The following is a 24,659-nucleotide window of genomic DNA, read 5'->3' on the forward strand; positions in this document are numbered from 1 at the left end:
TTCTGTCATCAAAAGATGTTTATTTTTTGTTTCATATAATAAGTATTGGTCCATAATTATGAGAGCTTTTACTAGACTATATTGCCTTATTAGAGAGATGGGGATATATTTCATGTATTTTATTGGTAGGTATGGTTTTAAAAATACTGGAGTCTACAGTTGTCAGAAATCAGAAATCCAGGTTATGTTGTGCTGATGTTTTTGTTCATTATCATATTTCCAGATCTCAGTCATGCTGGTATGTTCAGAGAAAAGAATAGCCTTTGCATTAAGGAATGAGGGACTTAGAACCAGATAAACGTATGGTATAATTTAAGTGGGAAGTAGCATTAGACCCTTTCTTTGTTTCATTAACATAGTTCATATTGAATTCAATTAAATCTCCAGTTCAGTAATACTTGAGGTTTAGCTTTAACTGATCCTGATTAAAAGCCATTTGTGGTATACTTAAAAACAGAATAGTTTTTAAAAAGAAAAATGGGGAAGGCGGGATGAATATAGCTTTAATTTTAAGTAGTAGAACAAAATTCCTAAAGCACATGATGGGAATGGATTAATAGGAAAGCATTTAATAGTCTGTGGGTTCATCTAGCTTTGACTCTGCCTTAAAAGACAAACCACAACAATAACAAGAATAATAAACCCTGATTTAAAATACCCTGTAGATGAAGTGCCTGGTGGCTGGCTCAGTTGGTTAAGCGTCTGACTTCAGCTCAGGTCATGATCTCATGGTTTGTGTGTTTAAGTCCCGCATCCGGCTCTGTGCTGACAGCTCAGAGCCTGGAGCCTGCTTCAGATTCTGTGTCTCCTTCTCTCTCTGCCCCTCCCTCCCACCCACTCCCCTGCCTCTCTTTCTTAAAAATACACCCTTTAAAAAAAATTAAAATTCCCTGTAGGTATCATTCATTATTAATGGGTGGGGGGCAGTTTGTCAGATATTGAAATTTATTTTAAATTACACCAGAATTAAAAGTGGTCTTTTTAGATAACATACGTGTGTATACATAACATAGTATTTCAGTAATCAGTCACTGCATAACAGAGCAGTCTAAACTGGAGTGTCTTAAAATAGCAGTAGTGATTTAAATTTTGCTCACAAATATGCAGTTTGGGTAGACCTCATGACTTGTTCATATTTCATGCAGTGTCACCTGTGATAATTTGGGGGCGGCTACAGGATCTACTTTTAAGATGGCTCACTCACACACTGCAAAGTTGGGCTGGGGGCCTAGATTCTTCTCCATAGAGTCCTCTTTACAGCTGCTTGGGTTTTCTCACGGTATGGTGGTTGGTTGGGTTGGTTGTTTTCTGCTAGAAAACAAGGAGAAAGAAAGTTTGTGACATATCTTTGAACTAACGTTAGAAATCACATATAGTCATTTCTGCTGTAATTACTGGTAGAGACTGTCACAAAGGCCCACCTAGGTTTTAGTGTAAGGGACGTGAACACTACCTCTTGTTGGGGCCATTTCTGGAAAATTTAATCTATCACATGTGTATAATATTCCTTTCTAAGAAATCCTTTGGAAAAACCAATATTTAGAAATTAATAGGGGAAAGCCATAATTAAATCAAAATGTCATCTGAGCAAGAAACTTTCTAATTTCTTTCTCTAGAATTCCCAATAATTTATTTTCAACTATCTTCATTAAGAATTACTGAAACTTTTGGGGCGCCTGGGTGGCGCAGTCGGTTGAGCGTCCGACTTCAGCCAGGTCACGATCTCGCGGTCCGTGAGTTCGAGCCCCGCGTCAGGCTCTGGGCTGATGGCTCGGAGCCTGGAGCCTGTTTCCGATTCTGTGTCTCCCTCTCTCTCTGCCCCTCCCCCGTTCATGCTCTGTCTCTCTCTCTGTCCCAAAAATAAATAAAAAACGTTGAAAAAAAAAAATTAAAAAAAAAAAAAAAAAGAATTACTGAAACTTTGGATATTCTAAATATATAGTTAATTTTTCAAATGGGGAAAACCCCAATATGAATTACATAGATAACAAAATGCCAGATATTCTCAAGGATATGTGAAAGATACACACTGTGCTAGAAGTTCTCACAAGCACCTCTAGGTTTGATGATTTGCTTGGAGGACTCACAGGATGATGGATATTCATAGGTACAGTTTATTAGAGCAAAGGATCCAAAGCAAAATCAGCAAAGGGAAAAGGCACATGGGACAAAATCCAGAGAAAACCAGGCACAAGCTTCTGTCTGTCTTCTCCCAGTAGACTTGCATAGAATGTGCTTAATTCCTCCAGTAACAAATTGTGACAACATGTGTAAAATGTCTACCAGGGAAGCTCATTAAAGACTCAACACCTTGGAGCTTTGTCAAGTAAGCACTTTCTACATAGCACTTATCAAGAGTCCAGACTTCGAGAAGGAAAACAGGTTGTCAGCACAAACAAATTGTTTGCTTATACAGTTTAGGTACAGTGAGCCACCCTTATCAGATAGAATGGTCAGAGGCCAGCTTTGCAGGCAGACAGGCCTGCTATGTTAGTGTTAACTTATTCCCAAATCTTCAAAGTGCTCTTGGTTGACACTTCAATATGAAGATTTCTGAGTAAACTCAGTAAAGAAAAAGTTATAGGTACGTGAGATAGAATGTGGACATTATGTTTAAAACCAAGACCAGATACTGGTTTCTATTCAAACTTAAACATCCTCATACTATGGAGTTGAAACATTAAACAGTTTTATTTAAAATTAAACATATTATCTATATAATGCAAATAGGTGGATTATAATTACAGAAATGAATATGTGTTGGTAACTTTCCACCACCTTCTTAAAGTATGTGCTTGGAGAAGCAAGGCAAAATAGCGTATTAGTTAATTAAGAACATGAGTTCCAAAACTGGACTGTGGAATCCTGGCTGCCCACCTTCTGTCTCAATTTTCTCATATGTCCAATGGGAATAATAATAGCACCTACCTTATAGAGTTGTTGGTGGAATAAGTGAAATAATAAATGGGAAATATTTGCCAGGCATTCGCTCCTATGTCATTCCATGGATACAGTGATTATATTTACTGAAACAAAAATCAGACCATCTATTTAGAAAAGTGTAATTCTGGGCCCACAGCCAGATATAGGAAATTGTGTTTGTCCCAAGTTTTTAAGGGTATATGATTGTCATCTCTTTATTTTTATTTATTTATTTATTTTTATATATGCAGTTTACTGTCAAATTGGTTTCCATACAACACCCAATGCTCATCCCAAAAGGTGCCCTCCTCAATACCCATCACCCACCCTCCCCTCCCTCCCACCCCCCATCAACCCTCAGTTTGTTCTCAGTTTTTAACAGTCTCTTATGCTTTGGCTCTCTCCCACTCTAACCTCTTTTTTTTTTTTTCCTTCCCCTCCCCCATGGGTTTCTGTTAAGTTTCTCAGGATCCACATAAGAGTGAAACCATATGGTATCTGTCTTTCTCTGTATGGCTTATTTCACTTAGCATCACACTCTCCAGTTCCATCCACGTTGCTACAAAAGGCCATATTTCATTTTTTCTCATTGCCACATAGTATTCCATTGTGTATATAAACCACAATTTCTTTATCCATTCATCAGTTGATGGACATTTAGGCTCTTTCCATAATTTGGCTATTGTTGAGAGTGCTGCTATAAACATTGGGGTACAAGTGCCCCTATGCATCAGTACTCCTGTATCCCTTGGATAAATTCCTAGCAGTGCTATTGCTGGGTCATAGGGTAGGTCTATTTTTAATTTTCTGAGGAACCTCCACACTGCTTTCCAGAGCGGCTGCACCAATTTGCATTCCCACCAACAGTGCAAGAGGGTTCCCGTTTCTCCACATCCTCTCCAGCATCTATAGTCTCCTGATTTGTTCATTTTGGCCACTCTGACTGGCGTGAGGTGATATCTGAGTGTGGTTTTGATTTGTATTTCCCTGATAAGGAGCGACGTTGAACATCTTTTCATGTGCCTGTTGGCCATCCGGATGTCTTCTTTAGAGAACTGTCTATTCATGTTTTCTGCCCATTTCTTCACTGGGTTATTTGTTTTTCGGGTGTGGAGTGTGATGAGCTGATTGTCATCTCTTTAAATTGCAGTGAGAGTTTAAGGGTTGTGGGTAGTTATCATAACATACTATAAAATTAAACCCAGAAATATTCAGGGTCTTCCATCCTAAATTAGTGTATCTGCTTTTAATAGTTGGTACCAATATGAGTACACAGTTCCATAAGTTATTTCTATAATGAACTTAATTAAATACCTGTAGAGAAAAAATAATTGTTGGTCGTGTTTGTTTTATAGCCAGTGATAGAATTATGTTTGGTTAGCAGTGTACAAATAGAATTACAATTTTAGTAGAAGCCAAGAGATAGTCTAACGTTGTTACTTACCTATAGTAAAATAAGCTTTCTTAATAGGGAAGAAAGTACAGGAGTTACTTAAAAGAATGAAGTTAATATTTTTAACATTTCTCCTTAAGGACCAGTGTAATGCGGAGAAGCACGCAGATGGAATTATAGTAAGTTTAATCTAATCTTTTTGTTTCCCTTTACTTCTGCAGAGCATTATAACCAGTCATGTCAGGAGAAGCCTGAACTTCTACTCATTTTTCAACACAAATTCCTCTTTTACCTACTCACTGCTTTTTTGTTGTTGACTCTTGCAATTTTCTTTAAGCTTCTAAAGTTGGCCATCTTTCAGCAATCATTTGGAGGGGAAATGTTAAAATTTTTCTAAGTATTGATTCAGATCGAATCACTTTGCATGTGTTAACATGAAGGGTTAATCATGGTGTGAAAATGCAGCTTTTATGACTAAGGCATAACTCACAATGCTACTATCAAACTTTTTTCTCAAATGAAAGCAGAAGGGGAAGGATACAATATTGAAACATATCTTAATCTATTTCAATATGTTTATTGGTTTCCATTTTATTTTTAGATTTTGCTATTGCAGTGTATATTGCATCTTTATTAGAACAAATCGCACCATGAATTCTTTCACTTGTAGCCATTTTCTTATTCTTTCCTCCCCCTTGGCTTTTTACTCTTCGCTTAGATTCAACTTCTACTTTAAAAAGAAAAGAAAATTTTATTGTTGGTATTTCCCATCTGGAAATAAAAGTTCGAGTTTGAAGATTTATAGTTGGAGCCACCCTATTTTTATGATAAATGAGTGACTTCTGTTTAGACTGTGCTTCTAAAGCAGGAGGCAGCCTCTTTTTTTTTTTTTTTTTTGAGACTTTACAAATGCCAGCTTGTCTGAGATCTGGAAACTCTTCAAAATCTTCAAAACCATCTCATGATTATACTTGAAAGGATAATAAGCGTGTTAACTTTATATTTGTTTTAAAATGAAAAAAGTTAAAAAATCTGTGTTGTTTGCATGTTTCTTAAGGCAGAGATAAGAGAAGCATTTTTAAAATATGAATTAAAAGCATTGGAATTTTTATCTCTCTTCACAGTGTGAGTTCAGAGTTTGAGGCATGGTGATTTAATACGAATATGTCGTATAAATACAATGTAATGTAGTATCTCTTCCTGAGATATCACTTAAGATTGTAAGCCTCATAGAAAATGACTATTTATGTTGTTATTATTAGTTATTTTTTTATTATGTTAAAAAAAAGTTGGCTGAGTTTTATAAAGCATACCCAAAATGTTTGGTCATTTACAATTAAAAACATCTAGAAAATTTATACTTAAAGAAAATCTAAACCTGTAGAAAACAAACATATCTGAATCATTTGATCAAGGACTATAACATTTTTCCCTAAGAGTTTTTATTTTTAAAAGATAAAGGAAATGTTCATGGTTTAGATCTTGGACCCATACAGCTAGAACCTGGCCTTCCTACTCACTAACTGTGACCTTAGTAGGCATGTTACTCAACCTTTGAACCTTAGTTTTCTCATGTATAAAGAAAAGTGGCTAGATCTACCTCAAAACATTGTTGTAAGGTACTGAATGAGCACAGAATCAATAAATGTTCACTATACATATATACATTTATATATAATTTATAACATTTTATTGCATGAATTCTATAAATGTTATAGCAGATTAGAGCTGAGGATTATTGTTTGCACTTCTAAAGCTCTGCTTTAGAATTTCTATGATTTCTATAGAATTAGAGTTTCTATAATTTTCTATAACAACAAGCAACAAAAGATATGTGGTACCTTTAATATCCATGCAAAAAAAGTCTAAAAGTATCTTCTTTGGTTGACTAGCCTAATCTTTAGAACATTTCACCTGGAAAACAGATTGCATTCAAAAGATAGAATTCTGCTGGTCCTTTTTCCCAAAGTTATTTCTTAGTTGCTTCAGTAATTTTTCTTATATAAAAGATGAGGATAATAAGGAGGTGACATATTCTCCTTCCCATGGATCACGGTATTAATGGCAAGATTTTGACTTTAAACCACTTGGAGTTCTTTGGAGAAAACCACTGGGTAAAAATGGAATTTATTCTAAGAACAGCTCCAGGACTTGGTGAGACACTTGTTATTATGTCCTGGTCCAGTATCTGAAAATAGAATCACAAAGTAATAAGCAGAAAGCCCCTATAGAACGTTTAATCCAGCCATTTCTTCATTTTACAGACTGGGAAGGTGTGGACCACAGCAGATAAGAGACTTGCCAAATTCTTGGTAGAGGAAAGATTCTAAGGAATTAAAATTCTTAGTCTGTTTCTCTGCTTTTCCCAGTGCTTCAAAACCTTCTGTACTTCATTTTAGTGGGGTTTTATTATTAATGACTGTTTTCAGGGTCTCTCCTCTAAGTGTCCTTTATTTTTCCATTAGAATATTTATGGTAGGTAAGCTATTATAGTGACAAGCTTCAGAATTCTTATGTTCAAATCAGTTGATTTAAGAGATCTGACTTAGTGCTTTTAAAATTTATGCAGAGAGGTAGTTTAAGAAAAAAATTTTTTGAACTTAGACATTAAATGAGAATGAGATAAAAACTGTCCCATTATCTCAGTTATTGCTAGGGGCTTCTAAATTTTTATGAATACTATTGGAGCTCATTCATCAGTAAAGTATTTCTCTTCTGATTCTATTTTGATATTTTCTGTTATAAGCCCTAATATACATTTAAAATTTAGTTTTCTGGATCAAGGAAAGCTAAAGAACTGAAAATTTTATTTCTTGGGTTTTATCTGATGTGGTATTCTAAATGAGAGATCAAACTTAACTCTGACAAAGACCTTATTTTAATACCACCCACCTCCTCCAAATAAAAAAGCATCAGTAAACTATGGAGTCTGGTTTTTAAAATACCATCCTGCTGGCAGAATAATTTCTTGGCTTGAAATTAGAAACACCTAGACTTTTTTTTCCCTCTAAAATTATAACTATGTTTTTTTTTTTCTTCTAATCTTCAAAAAGGAAGGCTTCTTCCCTGCATCCCCCAATTAGAATATACATCTCTTTGCTTTTAATGACTGTAAAATTAGATGCCTATACTGTGTGTACACAGTATTAGAAGGTGGCAATAGTATGAGATGGAAAGATAAAATCCTAGTGGTACAAATAAATTTGCAAGTCGTACTTTATATATATATGTGTGTGTGTGTGTGTGTGTGTGTGTGTGTGTGTGTGTGTGTATAACTATATATATATAGTTATATATATGTATAACTATATATAGTTATATATAGTTACATAGTTATATATATATTTTATATAATTATATATACATAGCTATAGTTTTTATTTATATAGTGTTTATTAATATAGTTTAGTGTTTATTAATACCAAAGCAAGAGAGACTTTCTCTATCTTTGATAGAGAAGCAGTATTTGTGGTGAACTGAGAATTAAGTGAGAAGCACTGAAATGAATTGAGAAGTTACTGCTGTAGCTTCCTGAAATTTTCCCACACCTTTTTACAACTCTATGCAAGTTTTTCCATTTTAGCTTTACCTATCTATATGACAGAGACTGTCATTTTCTTTCCTTACTACATTTTTGTTTTTTTAGGAAATTCTTCTGTATTGTAAAAGTGTTTCATTTCTTCCTTGCATTTTGATCAGCGTATCTATATAGCTACCTCAGGACTTTGCTGTCAGGAATCTGGGCATTTCATACATTTGGGAGGGTCAGCACTGGGAAAGCATTTAATTAAAAATAACTGTACTGTGTTTCTTTATCTCAGAGTACTATTAATCCTGTGGATGCAATATATCAACCTAGTCCCTTGGAACCTGTGATCAACACAATGCCTACTCAGACTGTCTTACCTCCAGGTATGATATTTGGAAAGATATTTCACAGATTCATTGATTAGAAAAAGCTTAATTTGTACGACTGTCATGGTAATCTTGAAGGGCTCATTTTTTTTTTTTTTTTTTGATAAGTAAAAGGAATCAAAGAAATGGTATAACAGAAAATGAAATAGAAAAAGATATATTTTGGTATTGGGCTTTTTTTTTTTTTTTTTTTTTTTTGCTTTTCAAGGAACATTTAATAACAAGGTAGGTAACATACTTGTCTAACATGGTACCTTTAGATCATGGAAGCTAAAGCAAAACATCCTGTTCATTGGGTGAAAACAGCCTGCTTAATGGTGTACACTGCAGTGAAATTTAAATAAATACTGTAATAATAATTTCAGAACTTCAAAATTTGAGTGTCAGTGTTCCCTTTTTCGTATGGGAAAGGAAAATGCTTTTGAAAATCATTTGAAGCTTGGACGAAAATTCCATAGCTATATTCTTAGGATCACTCTGTAGTCTTCATGATACAAATGACACAAGGGAAGCTTCAGTTCAACCTTTTAGAGAAGACATTCCAGCTCGCATGATCTCATCAACCAGGAGAATGTTGGTGGCAATCACAGTGCAGGAGTGAAGAAGCTGTTTCTTTACACAATAGTTATCCCATATGCCTACTTCAGCAGCTACCACTGGCTAACCTGTGTTCAAGTCCACACCTACAAGTTGACCTGATTCTGAATGTTCTGCTTGAACTTTAGTGTTTCTTGAAGGTCAAAACCAGAATTCTGAGCAAGAAGAACCTTGGGAATAATGAGCAATGCATCAGCAAATGCTTGCACTCCAAGCTGGGCCCTGCCCTTTACACTGGCTTATATTTAATCAAGGCTTCTGCCATTGCCACTTCCACTGCACCAGCACCTGGAACTACACAGCCATCATCAATAGCATTTTTAACAGCCCTCAAGCCATCTCTTATTGCATGTTTGATTTGAGTGAGTGTGTGCTTATTTGGTCCTTTGACCAATAATGTGACAGAGTGAGGGTTGTTACATTTCTCAATAAAGGTGAATTTCTCTTCTCCCAATGTATATTCATAGACAAGTCCTGCATGTCCCAAACAATCAGGATTTAGGTCATCAAAAGAATTTAGAGCTACTCCACCACAAGCAAGAGTCAGCCTTTCCATATTTCTCCTTTTAGCCCTCCGCAGAGCTACTATGCCTTCTTTTGCAAGAGCATCTAAGGAAAAGGGGTCAATTCCCTTTTGATTAATAACCACGAGTCCTTTATCTGAATCACCACAGACTTTCTTTTTCAGTTCTATTATTTTTTTAACTCTACCTTCAATGAATTTTCTTTCAGCTTTTACAAGCTTCTCTCTCTCTTTTGCACTCTTGTAAAAAAAAAAAAGCCAGAATTCACTTCTGTTTTTTCATATTCTGATGACACATTGCACGTGAGGATGTATGCATCTTCTACTCTTTTTTTTTTTTTTTTTTTTTTTTTTGTCCATATCAGGATGCCGCGCCCCATGGTCTAAAACAAGACCTCTGATTAAGCTTCTATCAGTTTCAGATTTATGTTTCATCTCCATAATCTGAACCATGAAGAGGTCAATAGGTTCATCTTGTTTTTTAATGGCCAAAATGGAATCCACCACAGCCTCTGTTAAGACATCAGCAAGTTCAGCATGCACTTTAGTACGTAGAGATGTTCTGGCCACATCTATAAGTGTTTCTCTGTCCTTTTCTTTGCTTACTTTGACTTGTTCCAAAAACTGAAGTGCCTTTTCCTTTGCAGCTTCAAATCCTTCTGTTATTATTCTGGGATGAAGACCTTCAGAAATGTAGAGATCCGCCTGTTTCAGTAGTTCTCCAATGATTAGGACATTGGAAGTGGTACCATCACCAGTTATGTCATCCTGGGCTGTTGCTACTTTGGCTATTAAGGAGGCTGTTGGGTGTTGAATTTGCATTTCATGAAGCAGCACATTGCCATCTTTAGTAAGCTTGATGTCTTCAGCACCAGAAACAAGCATCTTCATGGTGCCTTTAGGCCCCAAGTTGGTCCTCAGCACATCCTGCAGTCCCCGGGCTGCGCTGATGTTGACCGCCAGCGCCGCCTGGGCTCTGGCTACCTCGGCCTTGGGGTTCAGGGTCTTCACGGCCGCCATAGCTAACCACCACAGGAAGAGGAGGAGACCCGGCGTGCGGAGTGCCTAAAGCCGGCTCAGTGTGGCCTGGAGGCGCTACCCAGGTCTTCTCAGTGTTGGGCTTTTAAAAATGTTTCTTTTATTTTATTTTTGAGAGAGAGGGAGGGCACAGGCAGGGGAGGGGCAGAGAGAGAGAGAAGGAGATGCAGAATCTGAAACAGGCTTCAGGCTGTGAACTGTCAGCTCAGAACTCGACACAGGGCTCAAACCCACAGAGATCATGACTGACCCAGAGTTGGACACTTAACTGACTGAGCCACCCAGGCACCCCAATATTGGGCTTTTTTAATACAGTGAAAGAGCTTTTGGCTTTCAAAGAAAGAAGAAAAACATGATTACTAAGACTTGGGTTAGCTGGTGGGACAGAATCCTATGACTCAGGATTCATGCTACCAAAGAAAGCTTACTATACCTTGATATATACTTGAAGGTAATCCAGGAACTTTCTATTTGGGGGTATTCTTTATAGCTGTGAAGAATACGAATGGTTTCTTCTTCATGGTGGATTCTATGGTAATAGAAGGGAAGAGTGAAATTTGTGATGCCTACTGATTATATAGACATGAATTTTTAAGTATAGAGTACAAAATAGTAATTTTTTTTTGAACTGGCAAAAGAAGGCTTAGGGGCAACACCCAATGTATACCAGTTCCTCCTCTTACCTTTTGTGGCATCCAACACTTTTGTGTTTTCAATGATGCAGTTAAGTCAGAAATTATAATGAAAAAAAAAATCCCTTTAAAAATACTTCCAAGTATGTGAAATCCTTTTGTGAATTTTTTTTAATGTTTATTTTTTTTATTTTTGAGAGAGAGTGGGCACGTGAGCAGGGAGGGGCAGAGAGAGGAGAGGGGAGAGAACCCCAAGCAGGCTCCATGCTTATTAGCACAGCGCCTGATGCAGGGCTCGAACTCACAAATTGTGAGATCATGACCTGAACCAAAATCAAGAGCCAAACGCTTAACTGAGCCACCCAGACACCCCTGTGAATTTGACTCCTTAAGAGAATGAGTTTAAGTATCTTGTGGGGCTAAAGAGGAAGTACTGTGCCCCATTTTTAAATGATTTTATGTGGTTTGATGCTTAGAAAGACCTTATCATTAGAAGCATTTGCTAGTTTTACAGAGCATTTTTACTGAGGTATTGGCCTACCTTGACTAGTCTCTTGATATCTTGCCTAATGTCTTAGTACTGAGTAGCCTATCCTCATTGAGTTTAAAGGGGATTAAAGATCATGAAGGAGTAGCATAGAATTTGACTTAATGGAAGACAGTTTCATAAATTCCTGATCTTTATGATTTTGAATTGCACACAATTGCAGCTAACAGAGTTATATTTGGCTTTTTCTCTAACTTATTTTATATGTTTAAATCTTCTAGAACCTGCTCAGTTGTGTAAGTCAGAGCAGCGTCCATCTTCCCTACCAGTTGGACCTGTATTAGCTACCTTGGGACATCATCAGACTCCAACACCAAATAGTACAGGTACAGATTTGTGTAACTTTCTTTTTTTTTATGTTTATTTTTTGGAGTGTGCAAGTGGGGGAGGGTCAGAGAGAGGGGGACAGATGATCCAAAACAGGCTCTGCACTGACATCAATAAGCCCAATGTGCAGCTCAAACTTACGAACCAAAAGATCATGACCTGAGCCGAAGTCAGAGACTCAACTGACTAAACCACCCAGGTGCCCCTGTATAATTTCTTTCTCATAAAGCCCCATTAACATTTAAGATGTGTTTGATTGCTAATGGGAAGGAGAATGAAGAAATGTGTATTTGTATTGGAGCTATCCTAATTTTACCATTACAGTTCTGTACATGAAGTAGTTAACTTTGTGATAGAGCTAGAAGCTTTAGTAATAATTGTATTTTACATAAAATATTCCAGGATTTTGTTTGTTAACCTTAAGAAAAGATTTATTTTGGAGCACCTGGGTGGCTCAATTGGTCAAGCTTCTGACTCTTGATTTCCACTCAGGTCATGATCTCACAGTGAGTTCAAGCCCCGCATTGGGCTCTGTGCTGACAGTGTGGTGCCTGCTTGGGATTCTCTCTCCCTTTCTCTCTGCCCTTCCCCTGCTCGCGCACACACTCTCTCTCTCTGTCTCTCTCAAGATAAATAAACTTTTTTTTTTTTTTTTAAAGATTTATTCTGAAGATCTGTATTGGCTTTTTAAAAAATTTGCTCAAGTCAGATTTGTATACTTTATTATTGTAAAGAAATCAGTACAAAAATATAGAGAACAAAAGCTAAAAGTCCTCTTTATTCTTCCCTCTGTCATTTGCGTGTATTTACACGTAATGCATGCATATATGTACACATATACCTGTATATGCCTTTATTTATTTATTTATCTTTTAGTTAAACTATTGTTTTACAATTTTTGAGTATAGTTGACAATGTTACATTAGTTTCAGGTGTGCAACTTAGTGATTTGACAGGCTTATACATTATGCTGTGTTTCCCCAAGTGTAGCTACCACCTGTCCTGTTATATCACTATTACAATAGCATTGACTGTATTTCTAATGCTGTGCCTTTTATTCCTGTGGCTTATTAATTCCATAACTGGAAGCCTGTATTTCCCTCTCCACCCATTTTGCTCACCCACTCCCTTCCTGTCTGGCAACCATCAGTTTGTTCTCTGTATTTATAGGTCTGATCCTGCTTTTTGTTTGTTTATTCATTTGTGTTCTTTCTTTCTTTGTTTCTTTAAGATTGTGGCCACTTATGAATGGAGTCATGTGGTATTTGTCTTCCTTAGTTAGACTTGTTTCACTTAGCATAATACCCTCTAGGTTCATCCAAATGTCAGTGTCATCCCTTTTATGTCTATGTAATATTACTGTGTGTGTGTGTCACATTTTCTTTCTTTATTCACCTAATAATGGACACTTAGGTTGCTTTCATATCTTGGCTGTTGAAAATAATGCTGCAGTGGGCATGAGAGTGCATGTATCTTTTTGAATTAGTGTCACCATTTTCAACACTTGTTATTTCTTGTCATTTTGACTTTAGCCATTCTGTCTGGTATAAGGTGATATCTTATTATGGCCTTTGATTTGCATTTCAGTTATTTGTGATGTTGAGCATCTTTTTTGCCTGTTGGCTATCTGTATGTCTTCTTTGGAAAAATGTTTATTCAGGTCCTCTGCCCCTTTTTAAATCCGATTATTTGGGGTTTGGTGTTGAGTTGTGTAAGTTCTTTATATATTTTGGATATTAACCCTTTATCGGATAGGTCATTTGCAAATATCTTCTCCCATTCAGCAGGTTGTCTTTTTGTTTTGTCAAAAGTTTCCTTTGCTATGCAAAACTTTCTATTTTTAGGGGTGCCTGAGTGGCTTAGTGTCAGACTCTTGATCTCAGCTCAGATACTGATCTCTCAGGGTTGTGAGTTCAAGCCCCACATTGGACTCCATGCTGGGCATGAAGCCTACTTAAAAAACAACAACAACAACTTTTTATTTTGATGTAGTCCCAATAGTTTATTTTTGCTTTTGTCTCCCTTGCCTCAGGAGACATCTAGAAAAATGTGCTACAGCCAATATCAGAGAAATTACTTGCCAGTGTTTTCTTCTAGGATTTTTATGATTTCAAGTCTCACATTTAGGTTTTTAATCCATTTTTTAGTCTGTTTTTATGTACAGTGTTAGAACATTGTACCGTTTCATTCTTTTACATGCAGCTGTCCAGTTTTCCCAGCACCATTTATTGAAAAGACTGTCTTTTCCTCATTGTATATTCTTGCCTCTCTTCCTTTGTCTTCGTCATGGATTAATTGACCATATAGTGGACTTATTTCTGGGATCTCTGTTCTGTTCCACTCATCTGTCTATTTTGTGCTAGTAACATACTGTTTTGATTACTGCAGCTTTGTAGTACATTTTGAAATCTGGTATTGTAATACCTCTACTTTGTTCTTCTTTCTCAGGACTTGCTTTGGCTATTCAGGGTCTTCTGTGGTTCCATACAGAGTTTAGTATTATTTGCTCTAGTTTTGTGAAAATATTTTGTATATTCTTATTGCTGTTTTTGTTTTAACCTGAATTGAGATCATGCATTTCTGTGACTTTCTCTTTTCATTTAACAGAGAACGCTTAAACAGCCTTCCATGTTCATACAGTTAGATACATACAATGTTCTTTTTATGGCTGCCTGACCACATATTGTTTTTCCACTGATGGACATTTAGGTTGTTTCCAGTATTTTCCTATCTATAAGCAGTAGTACTTCAGTGAATATCCTTGTGCAGCCACTTTTGGTACATACATTTTTTTTTTTTTAAGGAAGATTTATCATTCTTTCACATATTTGTCATCTCACAGGCAAAAAAGGGTACTTCATTTTAATTTGCATTCTCTTTATTTAGACTTATGGTCATTATTCTTTCTGTAATTTACAGAGTTGCTGTCAGTGTTAGTATTAAATTTAGTTCTTATTTTGAAACTGATTAGTTGTAAATTGAGGTGCTTGTTGAACCAAACTCAAAGGAGAACTAAGTGCTTTTGTCCCTATTATAACTTGAGGAAGTAGAAGATAAGCCCCTGTTTGTTGCTCCACAGATTTCTTTCCTGGGCAGAACTTTTCCTTGGTAATAATGAAAAATTACCTTGTGACTTTAGTCCATTTTGAAATTTGAATTAGTAAAGATGCTGATGCTATTACTTTGGTCTTTAATATTTAATAGCATGGGCAGCTCTCTCCTGAATTTTGAAAGAAAGAAAGCAAAACTAACTCCTCTTATTTGAAGCTCTTGGGAAAATGCTGATAAGCAATTTGAGTAATGAGGTTGAAATGTTTGCCCAACTTTTTTCTGTATTTCATTACTTTTATCTTCCTTTTTTGTTCGTTTTAAAAACAGTACCTGTGTTTTCTTGTGTTTTTATAAGAAAGGATACTCTGGTTTCTCTTTAGATCATATAAATCTTTTGCCTTTTACTAAAAAAAGGATTATGTCAGAGTTTTGAAACACAGCCAAAATAGGTCTATTTGAAGATATGTAAAATTGATTACAAACTTTAAAAAAGTGAGCACTCTTCCTATGTACATTCACTTTAGCATAATTACTTAATAAATAATTTAGGATACATTGTTTCAGATTACATTTTTAAAATATAGCATTTTAGAGTAGGTAGATTTAAAGAAATTTTGGAAATTAAATTAACATATGATTTATATCCTGTTTGATTTTTCAACCTAATTTTTTCATCTTCTCCACCTTTCTTTAAGTCTTTCCCCAATACGAAAATGAAATAAGGTAATGAAAACTGAGAAAAGAAAAAATATTGTTTGTTCTCATAAGGAAAACTCCGTTCTTTTGTTTGCATTTCCCAAATTCATTTTCTTCTTTGGACACTTTTTCAATTGTGTGATCATCTGGAGTGTTTGCATGTTACTTAATCATTTTTGATTCCTGGGTGGGTTGATTGTTTTTCCTATTTTAGTAAAAGAAAGTCTCTTTCCCATCTTATTGCTGCTATTGCAGGGGGCAGAGAGGAAGAACTTAAAGTTATTTGCTAAGATGAACTATTTTTGGAATCTACAATAAGATTACCTTTTTGGGGTTCCAAACTCTTTGTTATGTTCTTAAAAATATCTCGGGGCACCTGGGTGGCTTAGTCGGTTAAGCGTCCGACTTCGGCTCAGGTCATGATCTCGCGGTCTGTGAGTTCGAGCTCCGCGTCGGGCTCTGTGCTGACAGCTCGGAGCCTGGAGCCTGTTTCGGATTCTGTGTCTCCCTCTCTCTCTGACCCTCCCCCCCGTTCATGCTCTCTCTCTGTCTCAAAAATAAATAAACGTTAAAAAAAAAAAATTAAAAAAAAATATCTTTGTGAACATGGCAACTAAATGTAGCAGATGAATTTGCTTTTTAATCTGTAGCAGTTTAGCATACATTGCCTGAAAGCCTTTAGATGCTCTGTAAACACTTGTTAAATTAATATCTCAGTAGTCCTCCATTATTTGATACTTTTATTGTTTTACCTTGTTACTTAGACAATCCAGTGATCACAGAGATTAAATAGTAGTTGTCTTCTTTCTGTGGATCTCTGTTAATTTCCATTTCCTTAGACTGTTTAGGAATAGAAAAATGTTCCTCCTAGTCCTTTCCTTTTCCACATTCTTCTCACAATAAACCTGTTTTTCTCTGTCCCCGAGTCCCAGGCACCTGATTTTTGACTTAGGTAGGAAAGAAGTAAGGAGTTTGGATGGTGAGTGCTGGGGCTTTGTGCGGCACTTCTGTGTTTTCATGTGACTGCCAAAACAGTGACTGATGTGAATATGATATTCTGGATAGCATTTTAACATTCATGTGGTCTTTAATATTCTTTCCATTATGCGTTTTCATTGTCTCACTGCTGCACTTTTTAAATACCTGGATCTGCAGTATAAAGTAGGAGCCCTGGCTTGTATCTTTTGTGGGACTTCTGACCCCAGAACTCACACACTGAGATTATAATCAAAAGAGCTCCCTAATTATAAATAATTATGGAGTGGGAACATAGCAATTTTTCATTTAAAAGGCTGTGTCCCATTCTATAATATGATTTGCCTTTGTCTAATTTAAATAGTGATTTTCTTTAAAAATAATGTAGGGACTTCTACCAACTTAACTTTTTCTTGATTTTAGGAAAGTCTGCTTTGACTCCATCTCCCTAATTTTCCCCCCTCTGTTACCAGCATTGTCTCCCAATTTAAAATGTTTTAATTTCCTAGGCAGTGGGCACTCACCACCTAGTAGCAGTTTGACTTCTCCAAGCCATGTCAACTTGTCTCCAAATACTGTCCCCGAGTTCTCTTATTCTAGCAGCGAAGATGAATTCTATGATGCTGATGAATTTCATCAAAGTGGCTCATCCCCAAAGCGCTTAATAGAGTAAGTAAATGAACTATGTGTTTAAGTGACTCTTTTGATTTTAAAAATTAATTTGATTTTGAGACTGCTGTTAATGATGGACTCCCTTACAAGTTATTAGACTGGTGTTGACATACTCCCTTATAAGCTTATTTTTGGTTATTGAGCAAAGACATTTCTGTGAGAATGTTGATTTTACTTTTGATTTAATTCAAATGGAAAAAAAAAACATCAGCTCAAGTAATATGCCAGTATTGTTCATTAAACTCTAGGCATTATTTCTATAGCACCTATGTTCTATAGAACATTAGGAGAGAGTTAAAGGAGAGTGAGAAAGCTAGCAAGTATTATACAAATAAGAGGTTACCGTTACTTGTTTTGTATTAGAGTGGAGATATTAAATACCTATAAACCAAGCACTATACAAGTGGAGGGAATGATCTAGAGGTTAAAAAAGACCTAGTTCCTGCCTTCAGGGAACTTAGAGTTTGTTGGGAGATCAAACAGATAGTTATTATCCAGTGGGATACATGCCATGGTAAGAATAATCAAAGGCCATGGGAGCCTTTTGAAGTCCTTAGAAGTAAGGGAAGGATTCACAGAGGTGGCAGAGGGCGTGATTCTAGGTAAGAATGGGAGTGAGTAGGAAGAAGGGATGTGGCGGTGATGAAGGGGAAATAGAAATATTTTCATGGGGGTAGAACCCTATTAAGGCAGGCCTATAGCTACACAAAGGGAGGGGAGTTGAGTTTCTTGGCGGAAACTATAAATTGTTGAGTGTGACTGGAGCATAAGTTGTCTTAAAAAAGGATACAGAAGTGGTTGACAAGGGCCAGGTCATTTAAGACTCCTTTAGCCTTGGGTGCCTGGGTGACCCCATTGATTGATGGTTGAGCATCCACCTCTTGATTTTTTGGCTCAGGTCATGATCCCACGGTGGTGGGATTGAGCCCACATCGGGATCTGCACTTAGCGTGGAGCCTGCTTAAGATTCTCCCTTCCCCTCTGCACCTCTTCCCAACTTGAGCACTCTTTCAGAAAAAAATAAATAAATAAAAGGCAAAAAAAGACTCCTTTAGCCTTTTATAAATTTTGAACATTTTCTCACAAAAAATAGCCATTACTGGTCAGGTCTGCATTTTAGAAAAATAGATTTGCCTAGATTGTTCATAGAGTTGAATGAAGTGGGGCTGCATTACAGGTAGGAAGATCAGCCTAAACCAGGTAGTAAGTTGAGAAATGTTGATAGCTTTAGCTAAGGTACTAGCATGGAAATGAGGGAAACATGTGTATTCCAGAGACATTAAGCAGGCAGATTTTAATAGATATTAATGATAGAGTTTCCCTCATTAGAAAATATTTGTCCTTTTTTATACTATTGAAAAAGCTAGTTAGGTATGTTCCATTGCACAGACAAGGCTTTTTAGGTGTAAAGTCATTTATCTGATAGCTGATAAGCAAAATATGCCCTATTGGCATATAGGTTGCTATTGTTAAGACTTTGGATTCTGGAATCTCAGAAAGAAATAGGTTCTAAATCTGTTTTGCTTTTAAGGTGTGTAGTCTTGGTCAAGTTATTTACCTGTGTAATCCTCAGTTACCTCATTTGTAAAATGAGGTTAATAATAGTTTCAACTTCAAGGTGTCATTGTGAACATTTAAATGAGAATAGTGTCAGTCAAGTGCTTAATAAGGTATCTGGCATGTAATAAGCACTCAAATATATAGAAAAAAATTAATATTTGCTTTAATGTTACTTATGTTTATTGTAGATATAGTTGGCTTAGTTGTTGGGTATTGTTTCTGATTCTACTGCTTTTTCAGGACTTGGTACTATTGTTAGAGCTTGGCATTTGCTTTGTAGGAAGTACAAATTTGGAAATAATTATATGTGAATCTGTAAGCCCAGTACCATCAACCAGTCCTTAAGCCTCAAACTTTGTTTCCTTTTAATAAATACTGTGTAGGACTCTAGTTTTCTTTTTTGTATTTTATTTTATTGAAATCTTTTTTTTTTTTTTTTTATGCTTATTTTTGAGAGAGAGAGAGCGAGAGACAAAACATGAGCCAGGGAAGGGCTCAGGGAGCACAGAATCTGAAGCAGGCTCCAGGCTCTGTGCTCTCAGCACAGAACCCAACGCAGGGCTTGAACTCATGAACCTCGAGATTATAACCTGAGCCAAAATCAGACGCTTAACCGGCTGAGCCACCCAGGCACCCCAGGACTCTACTTTTCTCAAGTGTACACATGAACTGAAAAATACAGTATTCGTATATAATTTCATCATAACTACTCAAAATCTCAAAACTTTTAAGCAAAATGATTATTGGTTCAGGAAGTTTTATGTCTTAGTGGATCAGATTCAGCTTTTTAATGTGGGAAAAGTGAAATCTCTGTGATATAAGTAAACACATACAGTTAAGACATGAGACTAAAGGAAAAGAGGTTTGAACCCACAGCTCAAGGCCAGGTTAGCAGAAAGGCTTGGTTTAGTATCTTTTTTTAGTGTCGTATGTGGAGAAATAAACTATTGAGAAACTGTTATAATTAGTTTGCCAGTAGGGATTTCACTTTAATTTTAAAATTGTTTTTTTATGATAGTGGAGGAAAATTCCAAAGTAAACTGATTTGTGATGTTTTTAAGTAAGTTTCCTTTAAACAGAATTAAGGACAATCTTACATCAAAAATTTGGTATTACTTTAAACAAAGTACAGTTGAATATCAAAATGGACTCCTCTATCCTCTAGAAGCATATAACTGTATTCAGTAAGTTTGTAGTATGTGGTTAACTTCCTTTTAACAATACTGATAGTCTCCGGCTATCAGTTTCAAGGGGTTCTCCTGAAATTTTTATGAGGTAGGAATACTTAACTGTTGTACCTGTAATGGGCATATTTACAAAATCACCTGTAGGGTCATAGGCTTTTCTTTTTTCTTCTTCTTATAAGCTTCTGTGCTCTCCTGGTACCCGTGGCATGACAAATACACAGTTTATGAACCTCCCATTTGAAAGGATACAGAGTTAAATTCTGTGTCCTGCTAGCCCACTGGGTTCCTTTTCTCCCTCAATTTTATGCTCTCCTTATATGCCCTAATGTGGATTCCCAAACTGGTAGTCCTACAGATGTTTTATTTGGCCAGCAAAGTGTTTGTTACTTTTTTTTTTTTTTTTTTTTTTTTTTTTTTTTTGGAGGGGTGGGGTGTGTTGTTTTTTAAATGGGGCTTTAAATCCCTTCAAATTGAGTGTGTTGGCCCCAGGTTTATATTGCCTTGTAACCTAGCCCTGTCCATGTATTTATGTTCTCTGCCTGACCTTGGTAGGCATTGAGTGTGTGACACCTGCTGGTCATCAGCTACTACTATTTGTTTTCTAACTCAGGTCTAAACAGTTTTTCTGTCTCTCTCTGAAGGAAGAGAACTTAAAAGCTAAAGTCTTCTCACTGTTCACTTTCTGAAGAACTGTAGTAATGATAGTTCCTGTGTGAACTCTGTTATCGAGCAGTATGGTTGTACACAGTTATAAACTAGATTAAAGTGCATGTTGGAAAGAACTGGTGCTAGGAGCCAGATATGCATTTGAAACGGCTCCACTGCTTACCAGCTGTGTGACCCTGTCAGGTCAGTCACTGAACCTCTGGGCTGAGCATCCATGCATGATGAGAATAATCCTGTCTACTTTGTAGGATTGTTATGGAGGTTCGATTGTTATGGAGATAAACACAGCATTTGGCAGGTGCCTAGGTACTCAGGAAGACTTTGGATTCTGTTACTATAATGCAATTCAGTACTTTACATTATTTGCTTTAGTTTATGATATCATTAGATATTTATACAAGTTAGCCTGTTGCAGATAAACGTTTCCTGTATGCATATGATTTTTGTCAATATTGCTGTTATTTTTTAACTGTATTCTTTAAATTCTTTGTCCTGATTGAAGTAAATTATGAAATGGATAAATGAGAATTTATACCATTTAAAAAATTTTGAGCTTTATTGAGCATTTCATTTGGCCCAGACATGGTTTCTAACCTGAGTAAGAAAGAAGAGCCCAGCATAAATCTGACCTTTGGAATTGCACCTAAAATAAAGTACGGGTTTTAAAGAATTCGGGGGTTTTTTGATCAATTGATTTAAAAGATTGACTCTATTTTAACGATGTATCAAAGAGCCACAAAACATTTTGAAGATAATTTTCATGCAGCTCCTTTATTTAATGATAATTTGATTTCTCTTACCTAGGTCTTTTACTCATATTTTCCATTGGCTCTCAAAACTGGTGAGGTAGACATTAGTTACAGTACCTTGTGATGTATACTACTAAATTATCAAAGAAGCAATATTTAGTTACCTAAGGATTTTTGAAAAGTAGATCAAAAGGAGGTAAGTAACCAGGACAAATTATGTCTAAATTAGAATATACATTGTTCTAATACTCTAATATTAGATTGTTCTAATATTCTAATGTTCTAATATAGGCAGAGTACATAGGATTTTTAGGGTAGTGAAACTATTCTCTACAGCACTACAGTGATGAATACTTATCATCATCCATTTGTCAAAATTCATAGAAAGTACATCACCAGGAGTGAACCCTAATGTAAACGGTGGATTTTGAGTCAGAGAATGATGTGCCAGTGTAGGTTTATAAGTTGTTCCAAGTGTATCACTCTGGTGTGGGATGTTGGTAGTATGGGAGGGAGGTTGTGCATGTGTGGGCAAAGGGGCACGTTGGAATTCTGTACTTTCTGCTCAGTTTTGCTGTGAAGAACTGCTTCTGAAAACTAGAAAGCTTATTAAATAAAAAAAAAATTGAAGGTAAGTAATTAGGGCAAACTATGTTTAAATTAGAATATATAATATGTTTTGCACCCATAAATGTGTAACAAGACTGATTATGTGTGTACTATTTTATAAATAGTATCTTCAGTGTAAAAATTTTGGTTTTCTTTTTATATTTAATAAGTAAGCTGTAGGCCCTGATTATTTTATTAATATACAACTAATCCTGGGTAAGTTGTAATCACAGGTATAACAGTATAATAGAGGAAGCTTTCCTTAGACCCTGTTAACCAGCTCATAATTCCAGTTACCATAAATTTACTTGTAAAAAATAATATCCTTTTTTATTTTTTAATTTCAAATACAGTTTTTAAGGGACTGGGAAGAGTGTTATGTACTAGCGTAGGCTTTTATCAAAGGATCTCAAAAATATAGACAAAGCATCTTTCTGAGACTAAGTAATACACTTGCAAGTTTTGAGGTTCTGAAAATTGTTGCAGAGAATTGTAGGTAACTTTATGCAAAGTAACACGATAAGAAAATGAACTCTAGTTTTAAACTTAGATGCAGAGGCAAAAATCTTACTAATTTTTGATGACTTTTCAGCATGGCTTGGTTGACCACACACTATGCAAAAAGTACAAGATAAGAAACCTAGTCATCACACTTTACAGTCATGAGGGTGACAGAGAAAGAGTTGGAAAGTGTGTGTGTGTATGACCAGCTAACTGTAAGTCTAGCTTATTTGTCACCTATCTGCCTCTATTGGTTTTAGGTAGCTTTATAGGTTAATGTCTTACTATGATTCTGAATTGCTTTCTTAAAAGCTTATGAATGTGATTACTGTTTTTTTAGTTCCTCTGGATCTGCCTCAGTCTTGACACACAGCAGCTCAGGAAATAGTCTCAAGCGCCCTGATACCACAGAGTCACTTAATTCTTCCATGTCCAATGGAACAAGTGATGCTGGTAAGTAGCCTTGGAGGATTTAAGTTTTTCTTAAAACTGAAAGAAAGATTTGTAACACTGGTAGCATCACAGATTGGCCCAGTTTAACACTGGTCTAAGCAGATCTGTTTTGTTTTAGACCTCTTTGATTCACATGATGATAGAGATGATGAAGGGGAGGCAGGGTCCGTGGAAGAGCACAAGAGCGTTATCATGCATCTCTTGTCACAGGTTAGGCTTGGAATGGATCTTACTAAGGTAAGAATCAAATTTGGCGTTTGCTAGAAGTCTTAATGTGTATGCATGGATTCTCGTGATTGTACAGCGAGTATGCCTGCAAATGTAGCATAACTACATAACTTCTGTTTATACTTTTGTGGTTTAATATCTCCATAGATGAGTAAACTGAGAAGTTTTATAAATGGATAAAATATGTAAAGCTAGAATTCATAGAGATAGTATATGTGAATTGTATGAATTAAGATTTGGTTTTTACTGGGGGCAAACAAGGAATAGTGTTGGGCTTGATGAGTAATTTGGATAAAACCTAAAGTAGTGGGGTGTGCACAGAATCAAATGAGCAGAGTTCTGAAATTGGGGTTAGAGGACCCTTGTTTACATCCTGCCTCTGCTATTACGAAACCATGTGTTTGCACAGGTCCCCTCCTCTGTGATCTTTACATTTCTCGTGCAAGATGAACATACAGTGGCCACTTCACAGGGTTGTTGTTAAGGATTGGAACAGGTAGTAAATGGGAAATTGTATGACATATTGAACCATACACTTACTATGGTCTGCATTTTAATTTGAATTTAAACTTGCTGCTCTAAACAGAAATGCCCTGTTGATTTAGGAGACTAGCATGTGGGTGCCTTTTGTATATCCCTGCCACTGTGCTGGAAGCCATATTCTTTTTTTTTTTTTTTTTAAACATTTTTTTTTTAAATGTTTGTTTATTTTGAGGGAGAGAGCGCATGAGTAGGGGATGGGCAGAGAGAGAGGGAGGGACAGAATCCCAAAGAAGCTCTGCACTGCCAGCGTGGAGCCCAACGTGGAGCTCAAACTCACTAACCGTGAGATCATGACCTGAGCCAAAACCAAGAGTCGGACACTTAACCAACTGAGGCACCCAGGTGCCCCTGGAAACCTTATTCTTGCACTTCATTCTCATCACAGCTCTGCAAAGGTGTTACTGTTAACATTTTATAGATGAGGAAACTAAAACCCACAGAGGCTGAGTAGTTTGGCTGAGTCCTATTAAGTGGCAGAACTAAGATTCTAATCTGGTCTGTGACTTCAAAATCTGCAGTCTTTCTACTACTGCCTTTTGTCCTAAAGACTTGGGCTCTAGTAGTTTTCATATTGGTTAGATTATTATTTTACCTGGCTTTAGAAAGTTAATAAAATTTAGGACTCTCACTTTTGTTAAGACCAAATCAGCTCCAGGGCTATATATAGTCTTCATCAGCAGTCAGCTTCATTTTGGTTTTGGATTTAGAGGGTTATTGAGGAAAAAACTAATCCTTAATACTTTCCAAGTAAGTGTCCATAATAAAACCTTTTACCTTAAATCTAAATGAGAACAGAAACACAAGGATAGCATTAATTTGTGGAAATCAGCATATTTGCCAGGTATGAGAATATTTTCAGGTAAGAGAATATTTGC

The 24,659-nt window shown here is 36.2% G+C and overlaps 1 protein-coding gene, 1 long non-coding RNA gene and 1 pseudogene across 12 annotated transcripts in view; 1 reads left to right on the forward strand and 2 right to left on the reverse strand.

Moving 5' to 3' along the window:
* The window catches only part of OSBPL9 (oxysterol binding protein like 9), a 194,810-nt gene that overhangs the window by 156,418 nt on the left and 13,733 nt on the right, over window positions 1-24,659 (forward strand). For 6 of the 9 annotated variants that reach the window (XM_015535319.2, XM_007077217.3, XM_007077220.3 and 3 more), the window contains 6 exons: window positions 4,456-4,494; window positions 8,137-8,227; window positions 11,789-11,893; window positions 17,126-17,285; window positions 22,901-23,013; window positions 23,132-23,250. In XM_015535319.2, the coding sequence (XP_015390805.2) occupies window positions 4,456-4,494; window positions 8,137-8,227; window positions 11,789-11,893; window positions 17,126-17,285; window positions 22,901-23,013; window positions 23,132-23,250 (627 nt within the window). The remainder of the gene's footprint in view (window positions 1-4,455; window positions 4,495-8,136; window positions 8,228-11,788; window positions 11,894-17,125; window positions 17,286-22,900; window positions 23,014-23,131; window positions 23,251-24,659) is intronic. The other 3 variants (XM_007077216.3, XM_007077218.3, XM_042997150.1) reach the window with 2 other exon arrangements.
* Window positions 856-21,658, reverse strand: LOC122241342. Of its 3 annotated transcripts, none has more exons than XR_006221422.1 (4): window positions 21,502-21,658; window positions 10,822-10,917; window positions 2,929-3,026; window positions 856-1,308 (listed from the first exon to the last, which is right to left on the reverse strand). It is a non-coding gene; the product is annotated as an uncharacterized LOC122241342 (long non-coding RNA). The 3 variants fall into 3 exon arrangements; XR_006221421.1 differs by having other exon boundaries at window positions 856-1,311; XR_006221423.1 differs by having other exon boundaries at window positions 856-1,311; window positions 21,615-21,652.
* LOC102968344 lies at window positions 8,431-10,443 on the reverse strand (annotated as a pseudogene).

This window comes from Panthera tigris, chromosome C1 (genome assembly GCF_018350195.1).
Source record: "Panthera tigris isolate Pti1 chromosome C1, P.tigris_Pti1_mat1.1, whole genome shotgun sequence".
Lineage (NCBI taxonomy): Eukaryota > Metazoa > Chordata > Mammalia > Carnivora > Felidae > Panthera > Panthera tigris.